Genomic DNA, 19,597 nt, shown 5'->3' on the forward strand with positions numbered 1-19,597 from the left:
GTTCTCTGCTGTGTGCTCTTTCTGGACAAGCGTATACTGGAGCCCATCATTGATTTTTAAAATGTTGCTATTTCACATTATCCCTGATTTAGTGAAGTCGGTGGTAACAATAACTCTGTTGACAAAAATAAAGCAGAGTGGTGGATTCAATTTCAGAGATGAAGGCAGATGATGTCAAATTAAGAAGACCAATGCAGATAACCTGTAGACCCAAATGGCTTTAAAAAAGTTTCCTCTATGTTCTACCCAAATGTCCAGTTTTACTCAAATGGCCTCAAAAAGTTTCCTCTATGACAAACTCTTTAGCCAGTTAAGACACAGTTTCTGAAATGAATGGAAACTTGCTGGATTTAACTATAGTAATTGCTTGCTTGGTAAGGAACATCAATTCCCTAGAGACCTGGGCTCTGATTCCAGCATATTCCATGACATGGCCAGTTTCATCCTCCAAGGACTTCACTTTCCTGATATCTCAGTAAGAACATATTCCTCACACATTTCTAATTGTATGTTTCACAGGAACGGACTCTTGGGACAATGCCCAAGCATTTCAGCAAGAACAATGCACACCGCAGTGCCAAAAGTTAAAAATTTACCCTGTAGCCTAGATATAGTTCACTAGAAATACCTCCCTTGTTCAGTGCACAGCAACAGAGGCTACTGGGCTTCTAGCAATCCATAGGTGTGACCTACAAACAAATTTCCTTGGCCTGGCAAAATCACATCCTCTGTGCCTTACCTCTCTTGCAAAAGAAAATTCCTAGAGGGAAATAGGGAAGTTTTAAACTAAGTTACTATTATAAAAGAGGAGCACAGAAATTTTCTTACCTGAGGTGTCAGCTCTACTTCTAATTCACCACTTAAGTACTGTCGTTCAAATTCTGCATTTTCTCCCACGTATGAAGAGACCATGCGTTTTATCTGCTTGGATCGAAGCAAAAGGCCCAGCCCAAAGTTGTCAACCCTAGAGGAAAAATGCAAGCAACTTGCAATCAAAGGAACATTGGATAGAACACTAATATCCCTAACTTCTGAAAACATGGAGTATTATTCATTCAAAGGCATCCTCTCTGCTGGGCAGGGAGCCCATGTTCTCTTGTAGTCTCCTGCCACCCATAGAGTCTTGCAAGGTGGCTATTCTTTTCTTATTTTACAGCTGAGGAAATTAAAACTCAAGTCCTTTCAGTGATTTCTGCCAACAGATATCTTGGGCAGTAAGTGACATAGCCGGTATTCAAACCCATGTTAGTCCTACAAGTCTGCCCTACACCTCACTCTTTCCACTGCCTGCAAGTGATAATAGGGTAGAAGAAAGGCAGACTGGATCCTGCTCTATGCTCTGAAGGCGTACGTAAATGCAGAGGCAATGCCATTCTCTTAACCTGCACTGGCTCCAAACAGAGAAATTCATTCTGTCCTAAAAAGTGAACATGCCTTCTCATATTTAAAAGGGAGAAGAACAGGGCAGCTCCGTCGGTTAACCATCTGACTCTTGGTTTCGACTCATGTTGGGCTCCCTGCTGAGCGCGGGTCTGCTTCTCCCTCTGCCTGTTGTTCCCCCTGCTTGTGTGCTCTCTCTCTCACACACACACACAGATAAATAATATCTTTAAATTAAAAAAAAAAAAAAAGCAAATACCAAATGCTGGTAAGAATGTGGAACACCCAGAGCTCTCACACATGAAGAAAAGAATGTCAAGTGATCCAACCACTTCCGAAAGATTAACAGCAGTATCTATAGATGCTGAACATACGGACACACCTTGTCAGTAATTCTCCTCCTCGGGCTACATCCAACAGGAATGCGTAAGTATGTTCCTCAGGAGACAAAGATACTCGGTCGCACTATCCTGGTCAAACGTGGAGCCTCCCCAGTACTACTCTACAGCAGAGCAGACAAACTGAGCAGTGACAAGGAATGAGCTACAACCCCTGCAACAATGGAGGGCTCTCACAGGGAAAATGTGAGCAAAAGAACCAGAGGAGAGTACTTACTGAACTATTCCTTCTATATGAAGTTCAAAGTCACACAAGAAGAATGGATACGATCAGAAGTGAGGATAATGCTCAAGTTCAGTGGTAGGAAAAAAGAACAATGACTCGAAAGAGCGTGAAGGGGGGCTTTCTGGGGTACTGGTCATGTTCCACTGAAAGAATCTGGGGGCTGGTTACATGGGTCTGCAGCCTGTAAAGATCCTTCAAACTTCACACCTGTGATATTATTACTTTCCTGTGTTACTTACATAATACTATGATAAGGTTTTTTTAAAAGACAGAAATACACTGATAAAGCCTCCCAGAACACCTCCCACAAATAGAAGCCTTCTTTTATGTTCTCTCCCTCCTAATTCCCCAAGTGCTCTGACGGCCTCTCCTCTCTGCAACTTCGGTCACCTACATGGTTCACTTATCCCACAGTCCTTTACTAAGTTCTTACTGCCCCCCCCCGCACCGCTCCCCAGGGCTAGTATCCCAGGTCTTCGGCCATGGGGGACTCTAAGATATCAAGGGATAAACATGTAAAACTATCATTACAACAGAGGGAGAGATGTGCTAAGAGGTCTGCATCAAGGGCTATGAGAACACTGAAGTCGCACGACAGAGGACAAAGAGGTCCAGAAAAGGCTTATGGAAAATGACACTTGAACAGACTTGAAGAAAAAAGACTTTGAGAGCAGAGTAGAGGTGTGGAAGCAATGATCCAAAAAGGCAGGTGGGCAGCTTTGCAAAGGTGCACAGTGGTGGGACAAGCTCCATGTTGAGTGTGACTACAGTATGGATGAAAGAAAAAGAGAGCAAGAGAGGTAGAAGGCAGGCCAGCTTGTCACCTGTCACAGGAGTCACATACCATGAAATCAGGATTTCATCCTGACAGAAATGGGAGACCCTGTGAAAAATTTTAAGTAGAAAATAACGGGGTATACAATTGGAGAGGCTCAGTGATAAAAGGCCGGGAGAACAGTTAAGAGGCTTGATATAATCCAAATAAGAAGACAACAGTCTAAGGCAGCCCCAACAGGAAGGGAGAAAAAGGGGACAAATCAAGGGATATTTGGGGGGAATAAATCACAGGTTTGTTGCCCATCCTGACGTAGACACAGACCCAGTCCAGAATTCTGGCTTTGGCAATGGAACAGTGTGGGAGAATGGACTGGTGAGAAATTAGTCTACAGTCCTTAGTGTTTGACCTAAGGAGAAATAAGTACGGTACCTTTTGTGACAAACCACTGACATTTCTCCTAACAACCTCCTTGTCTCCCACCTTCACTTTGCTCTCCGTCCTCACACTCCTCATGCCCGTAAGTGCCCATCCCAGCTCAACTGACTCCTGCTTCCCAGGATGTATCACTTCCAAGCCTCTAACCTAGACCAGGAGGTCTGGGCACACTGATAACCTCAAAGTTGTCCAGGTAACTATCAACCATTTGCTAAACTAGTTTATAGTTCTAGCCTTCCAATACTGAGTCTGATAACATTTCCCTCTCACTGTGAGTATAAAAGGAATAGCTGCATGATTTATTCTTACTTGTTTCAAAAGAAAACTACAACCTACACAACTATTTTCAAGAGTCTGCTTTTGAGCTACAGAGAGAATTCCTTGGAGATTAATAATATGCTTGGCCACTAGAGGGCTCCACATCACCACAGATTCTCTGTCTCTCCTGGAAAATTAGTTCACACTCACACACAGCGCCCTGTTTTTTGTCTGTTTTTTACCTAGTCCTAACTGATACCTAGCTGGGCCTTCAGTTCTTCAGGTTAACAATTCCATTCTCCTAAATTCAGCTACACCTGCAGCCTGCCTGCCCCATCCCTGCAGATCTTTAGTACAGAAGTAATGGCCGTGGATCTGTCACTTCTCTCTAGTCTACATCACCTATATGGGAAAATCCTGACTCTACCTTCAGAATCTGTCCGGAATCTGAGCATGTCTCACTTCTCCTGTGTGGCCTGCACCATCTCCTGCCTAAAGATGGCAACCTGTCCTGCTTCTATTCTTGCCCCCTGCAATCCACTCACAAAATGGCGGCCAAAACCGTAAGAATAAAACAAAATGTCAGATCACGTCACCACTCTGCCCATAATGCCACCCTGACATTCATCTGTTCATGTAAAAGCCGAGGTCTCTAGAGTGGCCTGCACGGCCCCATAAGATGAGGTGCCCTTAACATCTCAGACCTCATTCCTCCCACCTCCCTTTTGCTCACTTCTCCTCTGCTGACCTCCTCACTGTTCCACAAACACACCAGGCACACTGCCAGGGCCTTTGCGCTGGCCTTTACCTGTCTCCGAAACTCTTCCCCCAGGTAATGCAAGGCTCACCCCTCATTTCTTTCAAGTCTCCAGCCAACCATCACCTCAATGAGTCAGTCCCTCCCTGAGTGCCCGATTTTATACTGAAAACTGCCTGTCCATTTTCACATTCCCAGTTCCCCTCTCTTGTTCTTTTTCTTTTTGTCCATAGACTATAAACCTAACATACTGGAAAATTCAGTTGTTATGTTTACTATTTATTGCCTGGCTCTCCTTACACTGGCACGTAAGGTCCACGAGGGCAGGGAACTTGGTGTGTTTCGTTCACTCTTGTGCCCCCCAAGCACCTGCAAGCCTACACAACACACAGAAGTCACTACATAAACATTTGTGGAACATTCATTGAATGAATTTTTTGCTTTATTTCACTTCCCCTCTCCTCACTGGCTCAAAATGAAAATCGCGAAGTTCTTATGCTGGATGTTTTCTCTTTGCCCCTCTAGATCCATTTGTCCGTCTCCAGCTTGCCCTGTGCTGGGATGGCAGACTGTGTAGACTGACTCCCTTGCCCTCTGGCTTCTGACCAGGTGCAAGAAGGATGTCAAGATTCATATTACCCTGACTCCCTGCCGAGCTCCAGCACACAGGACAGCCCTCACCATAAAGCTTTCTTAGAGGTCCTGGCAGCTCCCTCCCTTCATTCTTCAGGCCTGAGGCTGGTGGTAACAGCACTCCTCTGTTATTAACTCCAGGGTACTTCAATACTAATACTGCTTTCCCTCAACCCTGACCCTTCCTTTAAAGACAGTCCCTTTAGTAAACTCTCTTCAGTTACCCAATATGAAAGTACCATTGATATATCCTCTAGAGCCTTGTCTAAATAAAGTTGTAATAATAAAATAACCCATGAAAGTGAATATAGTCCATTGGCTTCCTGTAGTCTTAAATACCTAAACCTCCCTCCAAGTATACCGGTCCATATCATAAACCAACCATAATGTACTTGCCCAGGTCACTGACTTTGGAGATTTTTCCCATTACACACTCTTTCATGGATCTCTGTTTGACTTTTCAACCCATCACACATTTGAACTTAACTCTGTTTGGAGACGACCTCTCTGTATTTGTTGATCTTGGCTCTGGAAACCATGTATACTTGGCTTTTGCTTTCTTTTTGGATTAGCACCTGGCCTGGCAACCTAGCAGTGCTTAAGACGCTCAGCCCAGGTTTCCCCCTGACCAGGTGCAAAGTTAGTGTTCATGACTCAAAAAATGCTGTTAGGTAGCTTATAATAAGAGTGTCTTGCTTGCCACATAACGTTCCAGCTCACAAATTCAGCAAACATGTATCCCTTCTCAGTGTATCAGACACTGAGAATACAAAAATGAAAAAGGCAAACCCCTTACAATATAAAGAGAGAAGACAGACACAGGTCATCTTTTACAAACGAGAAACGTGTATTTCTAGTAGAGAAACATGCACATTGAGACATCTTGTAGCTCTCTGAAATTAAAGGTAATTTTGATGGACTTTCAAAGAGATTATCTTGCTTGCCTTTAGTAGCCAACATTTTCCTAGCCCACCGAAGGAGAGAGATTTGACCATTCTCTTATGGTACAACAAACTCAAGTTTCAGACATTTTAGTGGTAAAAGAAGTCTAAAGTCAAGAATTCAATAAAGAGATACATACATTCATGTAAAGCAAAACAGCATTTTATGGAAGACACAAATTTTCCACAAACATTTTTCATGTTCTGAATCTGACATTTCATTTTCTGAAATCTCATTAATTGGTAATTCTGGTCAAAACAAAACTCTAATAAAAATGAATTTGCAGCCATTTACCAAACTGTATTTCTCTTATTTCCTCTCCTTTTAGGCATGCTTAAATCTCAGTAACAGTGTGTACTTACTATGATAATATCAAGAATATCCAAAGAAAGTGCTGTATTTGGACAGCACATTAACATAGGTCACAGTTCATTGGAACAAATGAACACTCGTTTCCACGAGCTGAGCAGAGAAGTTCAAGTACACATCCCCAGAAGTGGTTAGCCCTTCTCAAACAAAATAATGAAATCTTGGGGGAATGCTTATAATAAGACAAGATGGCCTAAGCTCTCCATAGAGCCCTTCAGACCTGCAGCTGCCTCAACAAATAGTAAAGACGGCACAGCGAAGGAGCCACCGCCTTTATTTCCTGGCTCGAAACCACTGATACAGAACAGAAATTTTATTTACAGTGAAAAACTGCTCACTGGGTCCTCACAGAATTCCTACAGATGACTAGTATAAAGCACATATAAGTAATAGCACTGTCACCACAGGCACAGGGCACGTGTATTACCACATGGTACTCACAGGCGTCCACAGGGAAGCTGGGCTGTCCTTAGTTGTCTCAATTCCCACCTTCAAGAACTGTCATCTAAAATAATCTTGTCATGAGGAAATGAGCGTGACTAATAATACACATCTCTTCTTCCCTTACTTCTCCGATTTAATTGGTTGATATATAGTATACTGTAAAACTTTTAGTTCCTATGGGCTTGTAATTCGTATGTCAAAGTCTTCTTTAAAAAATCAGTGAAAAGCATATTTTCTATTTTTCCTACTTTCCTAATCAATCTGTAGCAAAGTCCTAATTCATCTGAGTGATCCTAAAGGGGAAGGTTTATCTCATCAAGACTAATAGTTAATACTCCACACCAAAGTAAGTGGTACCTTATGGCAACAGGTCTCATGATAACTAAAAACAAAACAAAATAAACACAGACAATCAGAGCCCTGAGCTTTGGAAGGTCTTCTAATTCATGTAGACCCTTCCATAAAAAGCCTTTTCTTAAATAAGAAAGCAGTTATTACTTTTTAAAAAAAATATTTTATTTATTTATTTATTTGATTTTATTTATTATAGGGGGGAAGGGGCAGAGGAAGAGGGATAAGCGACTCCTGAGTGTGGAGCCAATGAGGGGCTTGATCCCAGGACCCTAGATCATGACCTGAGCCAAAATCAGAAGCTGGATGCTTAACTGACTAAGCCACCCAGGTACTCCAAGAAAGCAGTTATTACTTCTAATTCTAAGTTTTCTCCATTTACTCCATAATCCAAATCATCTTTGTTTCTCCAACAAAGCAGTGATAAGTTTTCCTCATTTATCTGATCTAATGGCCAGAACAAAGTTCTCATTCCTATAGACCTCTAGGCCTTAAACCCACCTAATTAAGAGTATTAACTGTCAGTGAGGGTGTGCAAAGAGCTTTCTTTGTATTCTATGATGGTTATCAGTATTTACTCTATCAAGGATTTACATTGACTTACACCACCCCTTGTGAGCACTGAGATATCTAGAAAAGTACTGGTAGTCAAAAGTATTTTTAATAAATACAAAGTAAGCTCAAAAAGCACGGGATATGTTTAAGAAATATCAAGTGATCATGAACAAGTTACTTCTCTATTTACAGATGAATTTCCTCTGTTAAATGAGGGAAGTGGAACAGATGATCTCTACAACCCCATCCAGCTCCAGCACTGGTAGGGAAGAGAAAACTATTTTAAGCAAAAGGATCAGTCCATAATATATACTGGAGAAGGAATACGATTTGGTATACGAAGAAAGGCTAGAAGTCTCCAAAGGAACTCAGAAAGGGGCAAGATCAATGAAGGCTAGAGAAGTTCTATAATTGGATAAGGCTTCTTTGAGGATGTGTAACTGGATTTGGATCCTGAAAAATGGGAAAGATGTAGATATGCAGAGAAGAGGTGGGAAAGCCTTCCAGATGCAAACAATAGTGTAAATAAACTCAGCAAAGGAAGAATGAGCACAAATGTAGGATTAGGTTCAGGTCCTGAATAACTAGCACAATTTAGTCTAATTGCATTTCTGGTACTTGGCTAAACTGCCAATTTAGTTGTTTTTTTTGTTTTTTTTGTTTTTCTAAGTAGGCTCCACGCCCAGCATGGAGCCCAATGCACAACTTGCACCTACCCTCACTGAGATCAAGACCTGAGCTGAGATCAAGAGTTGGACACTTAACCGACTGAGCCACCCAAGCACCCTTAGTTTTTAAATTTTTTAAAGATCTTTAAAGTCTTTCATTGTTGAAAGAGAGCTGATAACTTATCATCTTATATAAAAAATAGAATTTTTTCTTCATAACAAAATATATCTTTTTTTTTTTAATTAATATTTTATTTATTTATTTGACAGAGAGAAAGACAGTGAGAGAGGGAATATAAGCAGGGAAAGTGGGAGAGGGAGAAGCAGGCTTCCTGCCAAGCAGGGAGCCTGATGTGGGGCTCGATCCCAGGAGGCTGGGATCATGACCTGAGCCAAAGGCACTTTAGCACTGAGCCACCCAGGCACCCCCAAAATATATCTTAATGTGCATGTCATTATTAAAAAGTGTTATAGCTACTGTTGACCATTTTGATGAGATCCTACTGTCTTAAGTGCTAGCTGCATATCCTCCTCCTTCTACCCAGACCAGCAACGTTTTTAATGGTAAGTGACCTCCTTATACATCCTCTAGAATGTGGCATACCCGAAAGACTTGAAACAAATTAAAACTGAAATCTTCCTCTATATATAATGACTTATAGTAACATAAAGGGACATCTCTAAATTATAAAATGCACAATTCAATTTGAAAATCTGTATTTTAACTTTAACAATGCATTTGGAATTTAGAAAAATAAAAGCACATCAGACTAAGATATAAATTTATGCAAGTCTGCTTTACTTATGATTATGAAGGATGGTACCAAAAATATTTGGAGAAATGTAACTTCCAACTCTTGAGCTTGTTAAAAGCGATCTTTTCATGCTTGAGCATACTGCTCATAAAATGAGGAAATTTGTCATTTCATTATAAATATTATAGAGAACTGTCATTTCTTTCAAGTCACTCATTCTCTAAAGGCACACATACCCTGCATTGTTGCTGACTGCAGTCAAGCCTTTCACTCCAGTCTTCAGCAAGGCGCCTATAAGATTCTCTGGAATTCCACATAACCCGAAACCTGTAAGTGAAAAAGGCAATTTGTGAAAAAGGTGATAGTCTCTCAGAGAAATGTATGTTATTCTTTTACACACACACACACACACACACACACACACACACACAATGCAAAACACATAATTAGATCTATTAAGCAAAATACACAGACGTATCTCAGCAACTCAGTAAGTGGCTACATAGCTCTACCCAAATGTTTTGCACCGTTAAACAGCACCAGACATAACTCTAAAACCTTTGAATGCTAAGAATAAAGCCAGGTACAACCAGTTAACATAGCTACACATCACACATCTTGCACTGAACTGCACATCTATTATTGTCCACCTTTAGAATTCAACCTTTATACAGTTACTTTTTCAAGCATGTTTGTTTTAAATGCCTGAGTAGATTTTGCAGAACAGGAAGCCCAGACCAATGACTTTTATTTCTTTATAACTTCTGCAATTTGTCAAATAGTATTGGGTTTCCAACAGACATCAATGACTGGGCAGATGAATGAATGAACAGCAGCCCTAAAAACCAGCCTAGATTCCTGCAACCAAGCTCTAGAAATTAAAAAAAAAATTATATATATATATATATATACATATATATATATGTATATATATATAAAATATATCTCAATCAGGCAGCAAGTTTAACGAGTGTGAGACAGTGGTTCTAAACAAGGTACAGCAATAGAACCCAGAGGCCTCTCGACAACAGACGGATGCTTATATGCTTTCTAGTTCCTAAAATGAGGAATGATAAAAGGAGTGGCTAGGTAAGGGCTGATGCCTTGTTTTCAATGCCAATATTTTAGTTAAACAGAATTCCCAAGGACCTAGGAATGTTTTCAAAGCTAACAAGACATCACTATTTAAAACTTGAGCTTTTCAAAACAATGGAAAAACACAAAGCGAAAAAGTAAAACACCAAGTGCTAAACCCTGCTGAATTTTCAAGATGAGGACACTAATAATTACATAATAAAATAATTACATAACATGCAATAAATGACTAAAAATAAACTAATAAAATAAGTAATAAAATGACTGGCATTTCTAATTCCACAGCTTTGCCACTGTGATTTCCTGCTCTGCTACAAACATAAGGATGTTACCATCATAAAAAGGAAAACAATACTTTTACTCACCACCAACCAGTATTGTTGCGCCATCAGGGATGTCTTTTACAGCTTCCACTGGATCTGTATAGAATTTGGTGTGGCGACACGTGCTGGTTGAAAAGTAGCAAACACATCCCTAAAACATTTTTTAAAATTTTAAGTGAATCATCATTTGGAGACATATCTTTATTTTGTATGTATACCAACATATTCACTTTTCATATATACAAGGATAATTTTACTATCTGCTCTTTGAAACAAAGAGTGGGGCTGCAAGTAATTCATCTTAGAAGTAGGAAGGACAGGGGTGCCTGGGTGGCTCAGTGGGTTAAAGCCTCTGCCTTCGGCTCAGGTCATGATCTCAGGGTCCCGTGATCAAACCCCACATCGGGCTCTCTGCTCAGCGAGGAGCCTGCTTCCTCCTCTCTCTCTGCCTCTCTGCCTACTTGTGATCTCTGTCAAATAAGTAAATAAAATCTTTAAAAAAAAGAAGTAGGAAGGACATACTCTATCCGTAGATTATCACCAGAATTCCCTTGTGATCATGAGGAATGTCTTCCATTGTATAAAGGAAAACTCTGTGGCCAACATTTGTGGCCACCCAAAAAACTCAAAGTAGACAGCTCATACACTGGGACTCAGATTCACAATAATGATGCATCAGTTTCTGATAGCGAGCTAACCTTGCATTCAGTCAACAAATATTCACTGAGAACGTACTATGTGTCAACTACTCTGCTGTTTATTCCCATCTAGTAAATATTAAGACATGACTGTTGCTTTGTGGGAAATCAGGTACAGTGTGACCAACATACAAATACACAGTTGGACCCTGACCCGTTCTTTAGTCAACGAATGCCTCCTAAGGGAACAAGTAAGGAACAGTACATAAGACCCATGCCCATAAGGCTTGGAGTTTATAGATGCTGAGAAAAACAGCAAACTATTATCTGCAAGGAAGGCATGGCTAGTCTTACCACAGTGACCTGTTTAGGCGCATAACAGGTTATCTAGTGAACATTTATCATCAGTTTGTTTTTAAACAGTTTCCCTCCCTATGCTTCATCCACAACATGGATAGGAGATAATTAGAGTTGATATGTTGTAATCATTCATAATAATTATCACCTCTCCTTTACTCTTATTATATATTCAACCTAAAAAGGGAGGGAGCAAAGAGAAAGGCTCCTGACTCCCCATATGCCGCCACCACAAGAAGTTCATAAATGTAGGCTCACACACACTGCCTTATTGGTCTTTGACAGACATCCTGTGGGGGTCAAGGTAAAGGCATTAAGGAGTTTCTAGCATTCTTTTCTTCCTCTATAAACTTCTTTCATAAAAAGTATCCAATAGTACAAAAGCCTATTTCTTTTTTTTTTTTTTTTTAAAGATTTTATTTATTGATTTGACAGAGAGAGATCACAAGTAGACAGAGAGGCAGGCAGAGAGAGAGAGAGAGGGAAGCAGGCTCCCTGCTGAGCAGAGAGCCCGATGCGGGACTCGATCCCAGGACCCTGAGATCATGACCTGAGCCGAAGGCAGCGGCTTAACCCACTGAGCCACCCAGGCGCCCAAAAGCCTATTTCCTTTAAGAAAACAATACTGAAGGTCAAATGAGATCTGCCAAAGTAGAGGTTACCTAGATGACTTTTGTCCCTTTAAATTCAACCCTGGTTCAGGTCTGGTGAAGAGAGTTGTCTATTCCCAGTTGTCTCTTCCTGGTGGGAAATACATGGCGGCAGAGCTAGCAAGGAACAAGCTTGAGCTGCAGAGAGCTTAGTTCTCTGTCCTATCCTCAGTAGCAAGGGTTTACTGGATTCTGTTTAAACGCATAGGTACACATGCAAATATATATATTTTTTTAAATCTTGGAAATAAAAAGTTCAGTGAAGCCAAAAGATGAATCATAAAATAAAGTTGAGGGTATCTGCTCAAAAATAGAAAAAGAAAGATACAGATATTCTAATCCAACCAATTCATTTCACAGGTCAAGTTGTTGCAACCGAGCAAGTTCTCGAAATGTACCCAACAGTGTGTTACAGCAAGACAAGATCCCGGATTTTAGTCTTCATCACAGCGTCCTTCTACCACAATCTGCTCCTCACCATGATTTTTAAAAGCCCTCAATCTTATCCTACTTCAATTTCATTATTTACAGACAACAAATCTTTATGAACGCCCTATTTTTTCATGAAGAACTCTATTGTCCTCTTTTCTAAAGAGTGAAGGAGAAGTCATTGCTCTGTACATCTTAAACTGATACACTATTGTTTTGCCAATTATATCTCAATAAAATTGGAAAAAGTCAAAGATGCAAAAACATGTAATAAATAAATCTTAATCTGTATTTCTTACCAAATAAAAAGGGGTGAAAAGTCGGGGCCTTAGCAGGAGGAAGAAAATAAAAGAACTCTTCTACACCTAAGTAGTCAGGGGTTAAAATAACACTGAACTACTTATCTGTAAACTGAGAAACATGAATCCTACAGAGAGGCAGTTAAGAGAAAACTCATTTCTCCTACAGATCCAGGACACTTTTCAGATTCACAAAGGGAAACAAAAATATATAAGCACAGACTTGTCAGGAATTCTGTTCCTTTGTTCTAGCTGATAATTAGTGTCCTCATTACAAACAGAAATTATTAAAATGCTTGCCCCACACCTTAAAAAAATACCTCAGAAGGGGGCGCCTGGGTGGATCAGTGGGTTGAGCATCTGAATCCTGATTTCAGTTCAGGTGATGATCTCAGGGTCCTGAGATCCAGGCCCACGTCTAGCTCTGCACTCAGCAAACAGTCTCCTTGTCCCTCTCCCTCTATTCTTCCCTCAACTCACTCTCTCTCTCTCTGTCTCAAAAAAATAAAATCTTTAAAAAAATACTTCAGAGGTATTTTAGAAAAGACTCAAGTGTTTCACATTTATCTGGATAATCAAAAGCTTAAGGAAATAAAAGTGAAATGTTTGCAGGCAATGTGAGAATGACTCAAGATAATGAAGAATTTACACCCAACTTTGGTGTTTTTTTTTTCATTTTTCACACATTCAGTTAATATTTGTTGACCTTTGTTATCTATTTGTTATACTGACATTTTGATATCTATTTGCTAAGAAATCAATAGTGTGACATAATGGGCCACACTCCAGTAATCTCGGGGTCAAAATACCTTTGTTTCAAATTCCAGTTCAGCCACAATTGTGAGAAACTGGGAAAATTGCAAAATCTGAGTGTAAGGGGTTCCAACTTTAAGTTTACGAAAGGATTCCAGTTGTTTCTTAAGGATGCAGTAAGGATTAAGTAATGGTGTATCAGAACCACACCACTTGTTGCTTGAACTACAGAAGTTGCGTTGTTAGCTTCCTTTAAGCAACGCAACCCTCTCCATTCCCCACCAGGGCAGTACAATTAACTTGCCATTGACTGGGCTTTAGTTTTCACATTTAACCCCCGGCCCCCCACACTCTACCTTACCTATATACACAAGCATGCATTACTAATTCTACTAAGAGTTTTTTTTACCATGACCTATGCTATAGCAAATTAATCCATGCCATCCTTGCTGAGGGTTTTGAAAACTTTAAGATTACTTTAACATGTTTATTTTGTCTGTAGTCAAGTATGCCGTTCTAAGTATGGAGAAATGACTGGGCAATCTGGCCATACAAACACAGGTAGTGAGGCAAAGAGGAAGGAGAATGTCTGAAACACCAGAGTGTCTCCTGTGGATCTTCAAGGCTTAGCGGAGCCTTGGAGGCAGCACCCCAGAGAAAGCCTCTAGGTTTGTTTTCTGAACAGGCTTCCTCTCTGCCCACATTCTCTCCCATTCTCCCAGCCTCTGGGAGTTAAGGAGTAACACTGCTGACACCCCCTAAGACTGAGCAGAGGTGGTGTCCTGTTTTCATAAATAACTGAATTCAAAGTGAGGTTCTAAACTGCTTTAATTGACCTTTACTTTCTAAAATGCTAAAACAGTGAGGTGAAAAGATTCAAGCAACAACTACTACATAAATAAATAAACAAATAGCCTTCAAGTCGGCAGAGGTCACTAAAAAAATGAAGAGTAATGAATTATACGGCTTCAGCATCTAATGTATTCGAGGCATGATTTTTTTCACCAAGGCCTTCCTTTACATTTGGTAACATTTCATTTTGTTTTTTCACTCTCCCACCTTCAGCAAAATTCCGTTTTATGGCGCCCCTAGCTTCTGCTTTACTACTGGAGGAAGAAAATAATAATGACTATACTGCAAAAGGACAGTTAAGGTCCTGAAAGATAAGAAATAATCAAAATTCTTACATTGCCTTTTTTTTCTATTTAATCTATTTCTACTTTTAAAATTCTCTCCATCTTCACCCTTTGTCCTCTAATTCAAATCCTTACATTTGCACTGTTGAGCCTAAATTTTATCTCATGATTTCCCAATTCAAAATCTCCTTCTTTTCTAACCACTCCTACCGTTCTTTCTTTTGCCTAAATTTATTTTTTTCTTGTCATTCAATACTCCACAACTTTAAGAAAATATATACTTCCTTCTGAAGGTCTTTCAGGGAAAATCCATACAGCATACTGCTTTATTTTTAAATTTATCTTATCTTAATGATACGGAACTGTACACCCAGGTGTTATTTACCTTGTTACCTTGCAGTTAAAAAAATCAGGACACAGGAAGATTGATACTGCCCACTTCAGTATCAAAGTTTGATAAACAGAAGTGGGGAGAAGCCATACGGAGAGAGATGAAGACGACCCTGTTGGAAGGTAAAGGCAATAATACGCAGGTAGATACATGCGCTTGGAAAGAATATGGCATCATTGCCAAGTGGAGGTGGTAATAATGTGTTGTAATGCTTACCAATGTCAAGGGTGAATTGACAGTACCAGTATCTGTTAAAGGTGGCATGTTTACCTTACACTAAACACTACCAGTTATGTACTTACGACATGAATAAATAAATCACAAAGACCCTACAGGGAGTTACTGACTCTAAGCCAATTCTCTAAAGTAGTAGCATACTGTTTTTGAGGGAACATACATGTTCTTTTTATTCTAACAATAGAGTGATGCCCAGCACTTGAAAGGAGCAGAGGTGAAGTCATGATGCATTCTTCCCAGTGTATCAGAAAGCTTGAGTTTGCCAGGAGTTAAAATACTAATGAGGATGGGGAACTCAGAAAGAGGAGAAGCATAAATAAAGGTACTGAGAGGAGCCAAGCCCAGGGACATGCGGGATCAGGCCCCATGGAGAGAAGCTTGTGAAGATCAGGCTGGAAAGGAAGACTGGGGAAGGCCTTAAGGACCTCACTAGAGATTTGACTTCTTCCTTCAATGAGGAAGGGACACCAAAGCTTTTGAAACAGAGATGTCAAAACTCATATGAAAACCTGAAACAGGAAGAGGCATAGGAAATCATTCTTTCATTCACTCATCCATTTGTTCAAAAATATTCATTTTGTATAAAATATACGAAATACTGGAATACAACCTTGAGACAAACAAAAAAACACTCAGGCATAGTCCCTGCGCTGATGAAAGTTGCGAACTAGCAAAGGTAACAGTCATTAAATAATTACAAAAATTTAAATACAAATGTTAATATCTCATCAGGGAGCTAAAAGAAGAATCAGATAATTGCTGGGAAAGAGTGCTAAGGACATCCCCAAGGAAATTTCAGTTAAAGGTAAATACATGACACTGGTTATCCACTGGAGGTGGAGGGAAGAGGAGAGGAAAGAAGGGGTCCAAGATTTCCCTGGATGGGTATGGCTGCTCTGGGCCCTGAAAACAGAACAAAACAAGGGGGGAAACAATCACTTTATGACTAGTTCACTTTGGGTCAGAAAGAGCTTGAAGGACTAAGTGTCATCCAGGTGGAATGGATCGATAAGCTGTACCAGGGGAGAATGGAATTGGTGAGAAATCTGGGGAAAAAACAGGTTCAAAGAAAGGCAGGTAAGTGTTAATGGTATTTTTAGGAACTTCTTCCAGTAATAATTTTCCAAAGTGGATAGAGAATAGTATGAAATGCTCCTTCTGAAACAGTAATGGAGGAAAAAAGAGAACTTCGGATGGTGTATTCAAATCTAAGTCCATGCCAATGACTCTGAAATGTAGTTCTCAGACTAACCGCATTAACATCATCTGGGAACTCATTTATGAAAAGTGTCGGACCCCACACGGGACCTACTAAATCAGAAACTCTAGAGTTGGACCCAGAAACTGGTTTGCTAAAACCTCCGGGTAATTCTGGTTCATTAAAGCTCAACAGACTTGCCTAACACACACACACACACACACACACACACACACACACACCATCTCATCTGTCTCCTAAGAGTTTTGCTGGGCTTCTGAAGTGGTTTAACGCCATAGGAAAGTGAATAAATAACACTTAGGTAAATAACTAACTACCAAAAGAGGGAATGTTTTTGACCTGGATCCAAGGGTATGGCAGTGTCCTGGTCTGCGTGTTTCAGCACGGGCAGCAGTGTCACTGAAGGTCAGTCAAGTGCCCTTTTAATAATGCTTTATATACCCAAAGCTATCAGCAATTACCAAAATGCTTCCTAAAATGCATTTATGAATTTTAGGAAGCATTTTGTAAATGTCCCAGTTCTAAATCATCCTATAGCATTTACCTAAGGGGCTTACTGGCCCCTCTGCGTTCACTGTTCTCAGAGATTGGATGCGGGAAAGACAGACCAACTGGGGCGCGACAGTTCCCTGGGAGTACGAACCTTATGCAAGATACGCTTTCAAGCTCGAAACTATTTAATGCGCTACTAAATAAAAACGCCACTTTTCGTTTTTCCCTAGGAAGGAAGAGGCTCCCGCGGTTACGCTGATAACCAAGGTAAACCACCCTCCAGGACCTAGCACTCTCGGCCTGTACTGGCCTCTTAGGGTTCCGGACAGGGACCCCACTTGGGTATGGGCGTACAGGTAGGGACAGAGTTCAGCGGGGATGCGGGGGGGGGGGGGGCTTATCAACCAACAATCGCGGTGAAAAGTGTCTCAGGATACCACTTGGTGGAGAGCTGGCACTAAGGACGGCACAAGGTTTCCTAAGAGTTTGAAAATGGAAATCCTCCAACCCGGATGCCTGCGCCACAAGAGCGCGCGCGACGGGGAAGATGCCCAGACGAGCGCTCCGGGCGGGTTCCCCTTCTCCTCGGCACCGTGCGGCGCAGCCAAGTAAGGGAGGACAGGGAGGGCACGGCCTTCCGCCCCGGCGACGCCGAGCATCCGCCCCCTCCGCGGCGAACCTGCGCGGACCCGTAGCTAACCTGCTCTGAAATCCCCAACGCGAGGCGCAAACCTGTCTCCTGCTGCCGTCACCCTTGCCTGTCCCTGGACCCGGGCACCCTCCCAAGAGGCTGCCCGCGGGGCGGAGATGCGAGCCGAGAGCGGACGCATGCCCCAGAGGACGCGAGCGAGCCCTGAAGGGCGCCGCGGCGCTGCCAGACGCCCTCCGGCCCCCTTTCAGCCCCTCCGCGTGCTCCTACGCCTGTTCTCGCCCGGCCCGGGGCAGCGGCTGCAGAACCACGCAAAGGCACACACCCGAAGGGGCAGCGAGGCAAGGCAGGCGTGGCGCGTCTCGGTGCCCCCGGAGACGGCGCCGCGGATGCTAACTGGTGGGGTGGAGCGGGTGGGTGTAGTCAGGGGGAGAGCGCGGGCACCACGCGGCGTTTTGTCTGCGTCCTGCCGGTGCGTGGCCTTCTTCACTGGCACTTTACCTTGGACCAGACGCCCCCGGTGAGGCGGGCGGAGGCGCAGAGCGGGGACCAGGCGGAGGCGCAGAGCGGGGACCAGGCGGAGAGGAGTTTGAGGGCCGCCATGTTCCAGGCCGGGCGTGGAGGAGGAAACGGGTTGGGGCGCGCGCGTGAGGGTGTGGGAGCGCTGCCGGGCCCAGCCGCGTCAACACGAAGGGAGGGAAGGGAAGACGCTCGAGGGGCGGGCTGGAGGCTCGACCGCGCGTCGATGACGTCCTCCCCTCCCCCGCCCACTGAGGCTGCAGGTTTAGAGAGACGCGGGGCTGGGAGGGGCCCGGCGGGGAGCGTGAGCCGGTTGCTGCCCCGGCGGTAGACAGGGGAAGCGCCCTGGCCCTTCCGCGACAGTGTCCGTTGCCCGCGCGTTCCAGGCAGCTGCGTCGGCGCGCACTTGCTGCCCAACCCCTCGTCAGTCCGTTAGCTTTGAGGGGCTGCGGGGGCTTGCTTTCCCCAAGGTCTGCGGTAAGGGTTGGCCTAGCATGCTGGCGCCACAGGGTCTGTCTCGGAGTCTGTTGCTTTTCTGAGACAGTGCCTGGCACCTGTGTGGGCTGCAAAGGGGATACCCTCTGGAGGTGCCCTACTTCGCTTACCCATCCGGGCAGCGTACCCGTTTCTTCCATTTCTCAGTCCCCTCTCCCCACGCTTGGCCCTGGCTTGCGTAAAGTTAAGTTTGCCTTAACAACCTGCCACAAGCCATCTGTCATTAGGTGTGGCCAGGGAAGCCTAGGCAACACTGTACCTGGACAAGAGAGACTAGGTTAGGGCTGGGCCTCTGGGACCGTCTCTTCCAACTTCCCTTCTTCCCCATCATCCAAGTCTGTATTTTTCAGGATTTTTCTGGCACCTGAGTCCCAAAACCTCCAGAGATTACTCAGCAGCTGTAAACATGCAGGTGTGTATACCCCTTTGACTGTCCCTGGGCAAGTTACAATAACTTTCCTAAGTTTCAGTGTCCTTATCTGAAAATTTTATCTTATTTTAAAAAATTTTTTTAAATATATTTGACAGAGACACACACAGCAAGAGAGCGAACACAGTAGGGGGAGTGGGAAAGGAGAAGTAGGCTTCCCGCTGAGCAGGGAGCCTGATGTGGGGCTCCATCTGAAGGCCCCAGGATCTTGACCCAAGCTAGGCAGACACTTAAGGACTGAGCCACCCAGGCGCCTCCTCATCTGAAAATTTTAAATCTCAGAACTATCTAAGATCTACATGAGATAGTTCATGGGAAGCTTCTGGCTCTGTTATAAAAACTCAATAAATGTCAGGCATCATTCAAGTTGCAGTCCTGAATTGGTATGGCAAATATATGCTCTCAAAGCCTTATCTTTTGAACAACCCCTTGAGGACATGAGCGAAATCTGATTTCTTCAGAAGTATCCTCTGCACTTAGCAGATTAGAAGGACCAAGGGGAAACTCAGTAAAGGCTTTATTTTATTAAGTGCTGA

At 42.6% G+C, this 19,597-nt stretch overlaps 1 protein-coding gene across 1 annotated transcript in view; it reads right to left on the reverse strand.

Moving 5' to 3' along the window:
- The window catches only part of OXCT1 (3-oxoacid CoA-transferase 1), a 123,287-nt gene extending 104,516 nt beyond the window's left edge, over positions 1-18,771 (reverse strand). The window contains exons 1-5 of the mRNA XM_032851979.1: positions 18,742-18,771; positions 18,119-18,541; positions 10,410-10,518; positions 9,186-9,276; positions 829-964 (exon numbers count right to left, since the gene is read on the reverse strand). Coding sequence (XP_032707870.1) covers positions 829-964; positions 9,186-9,276; positions 10,410-10,518; positions 18,119-18,541; positions 18,742-18,771 — 789 coding nt within the window. The remainder of the gene's footprint in view (positions 1-828; positions 965-9,185; positions 9,277-10,409; positions 10,519-18,118; positions 18,542-18,741) is intronic.
- Positions 18,772-19,597: the final 826 nt, after the last annotated feature.

The sequence above is a fragment of the Lontra canadensis genome, unplaced genomic scaffold, assembly GCF_010015895.1.
Source record: "Lontra canadensis isolate GAN:19392208 unplaced genomic scaffold, GSC_riverotter_1.0 scaffold5, whole genome shotgun sequence".
NCBI lineage: Eukaryota > Metazoa > Chordata > Mammalia > Carnivora > Mustelidae > Lontra > Lontra canadensis.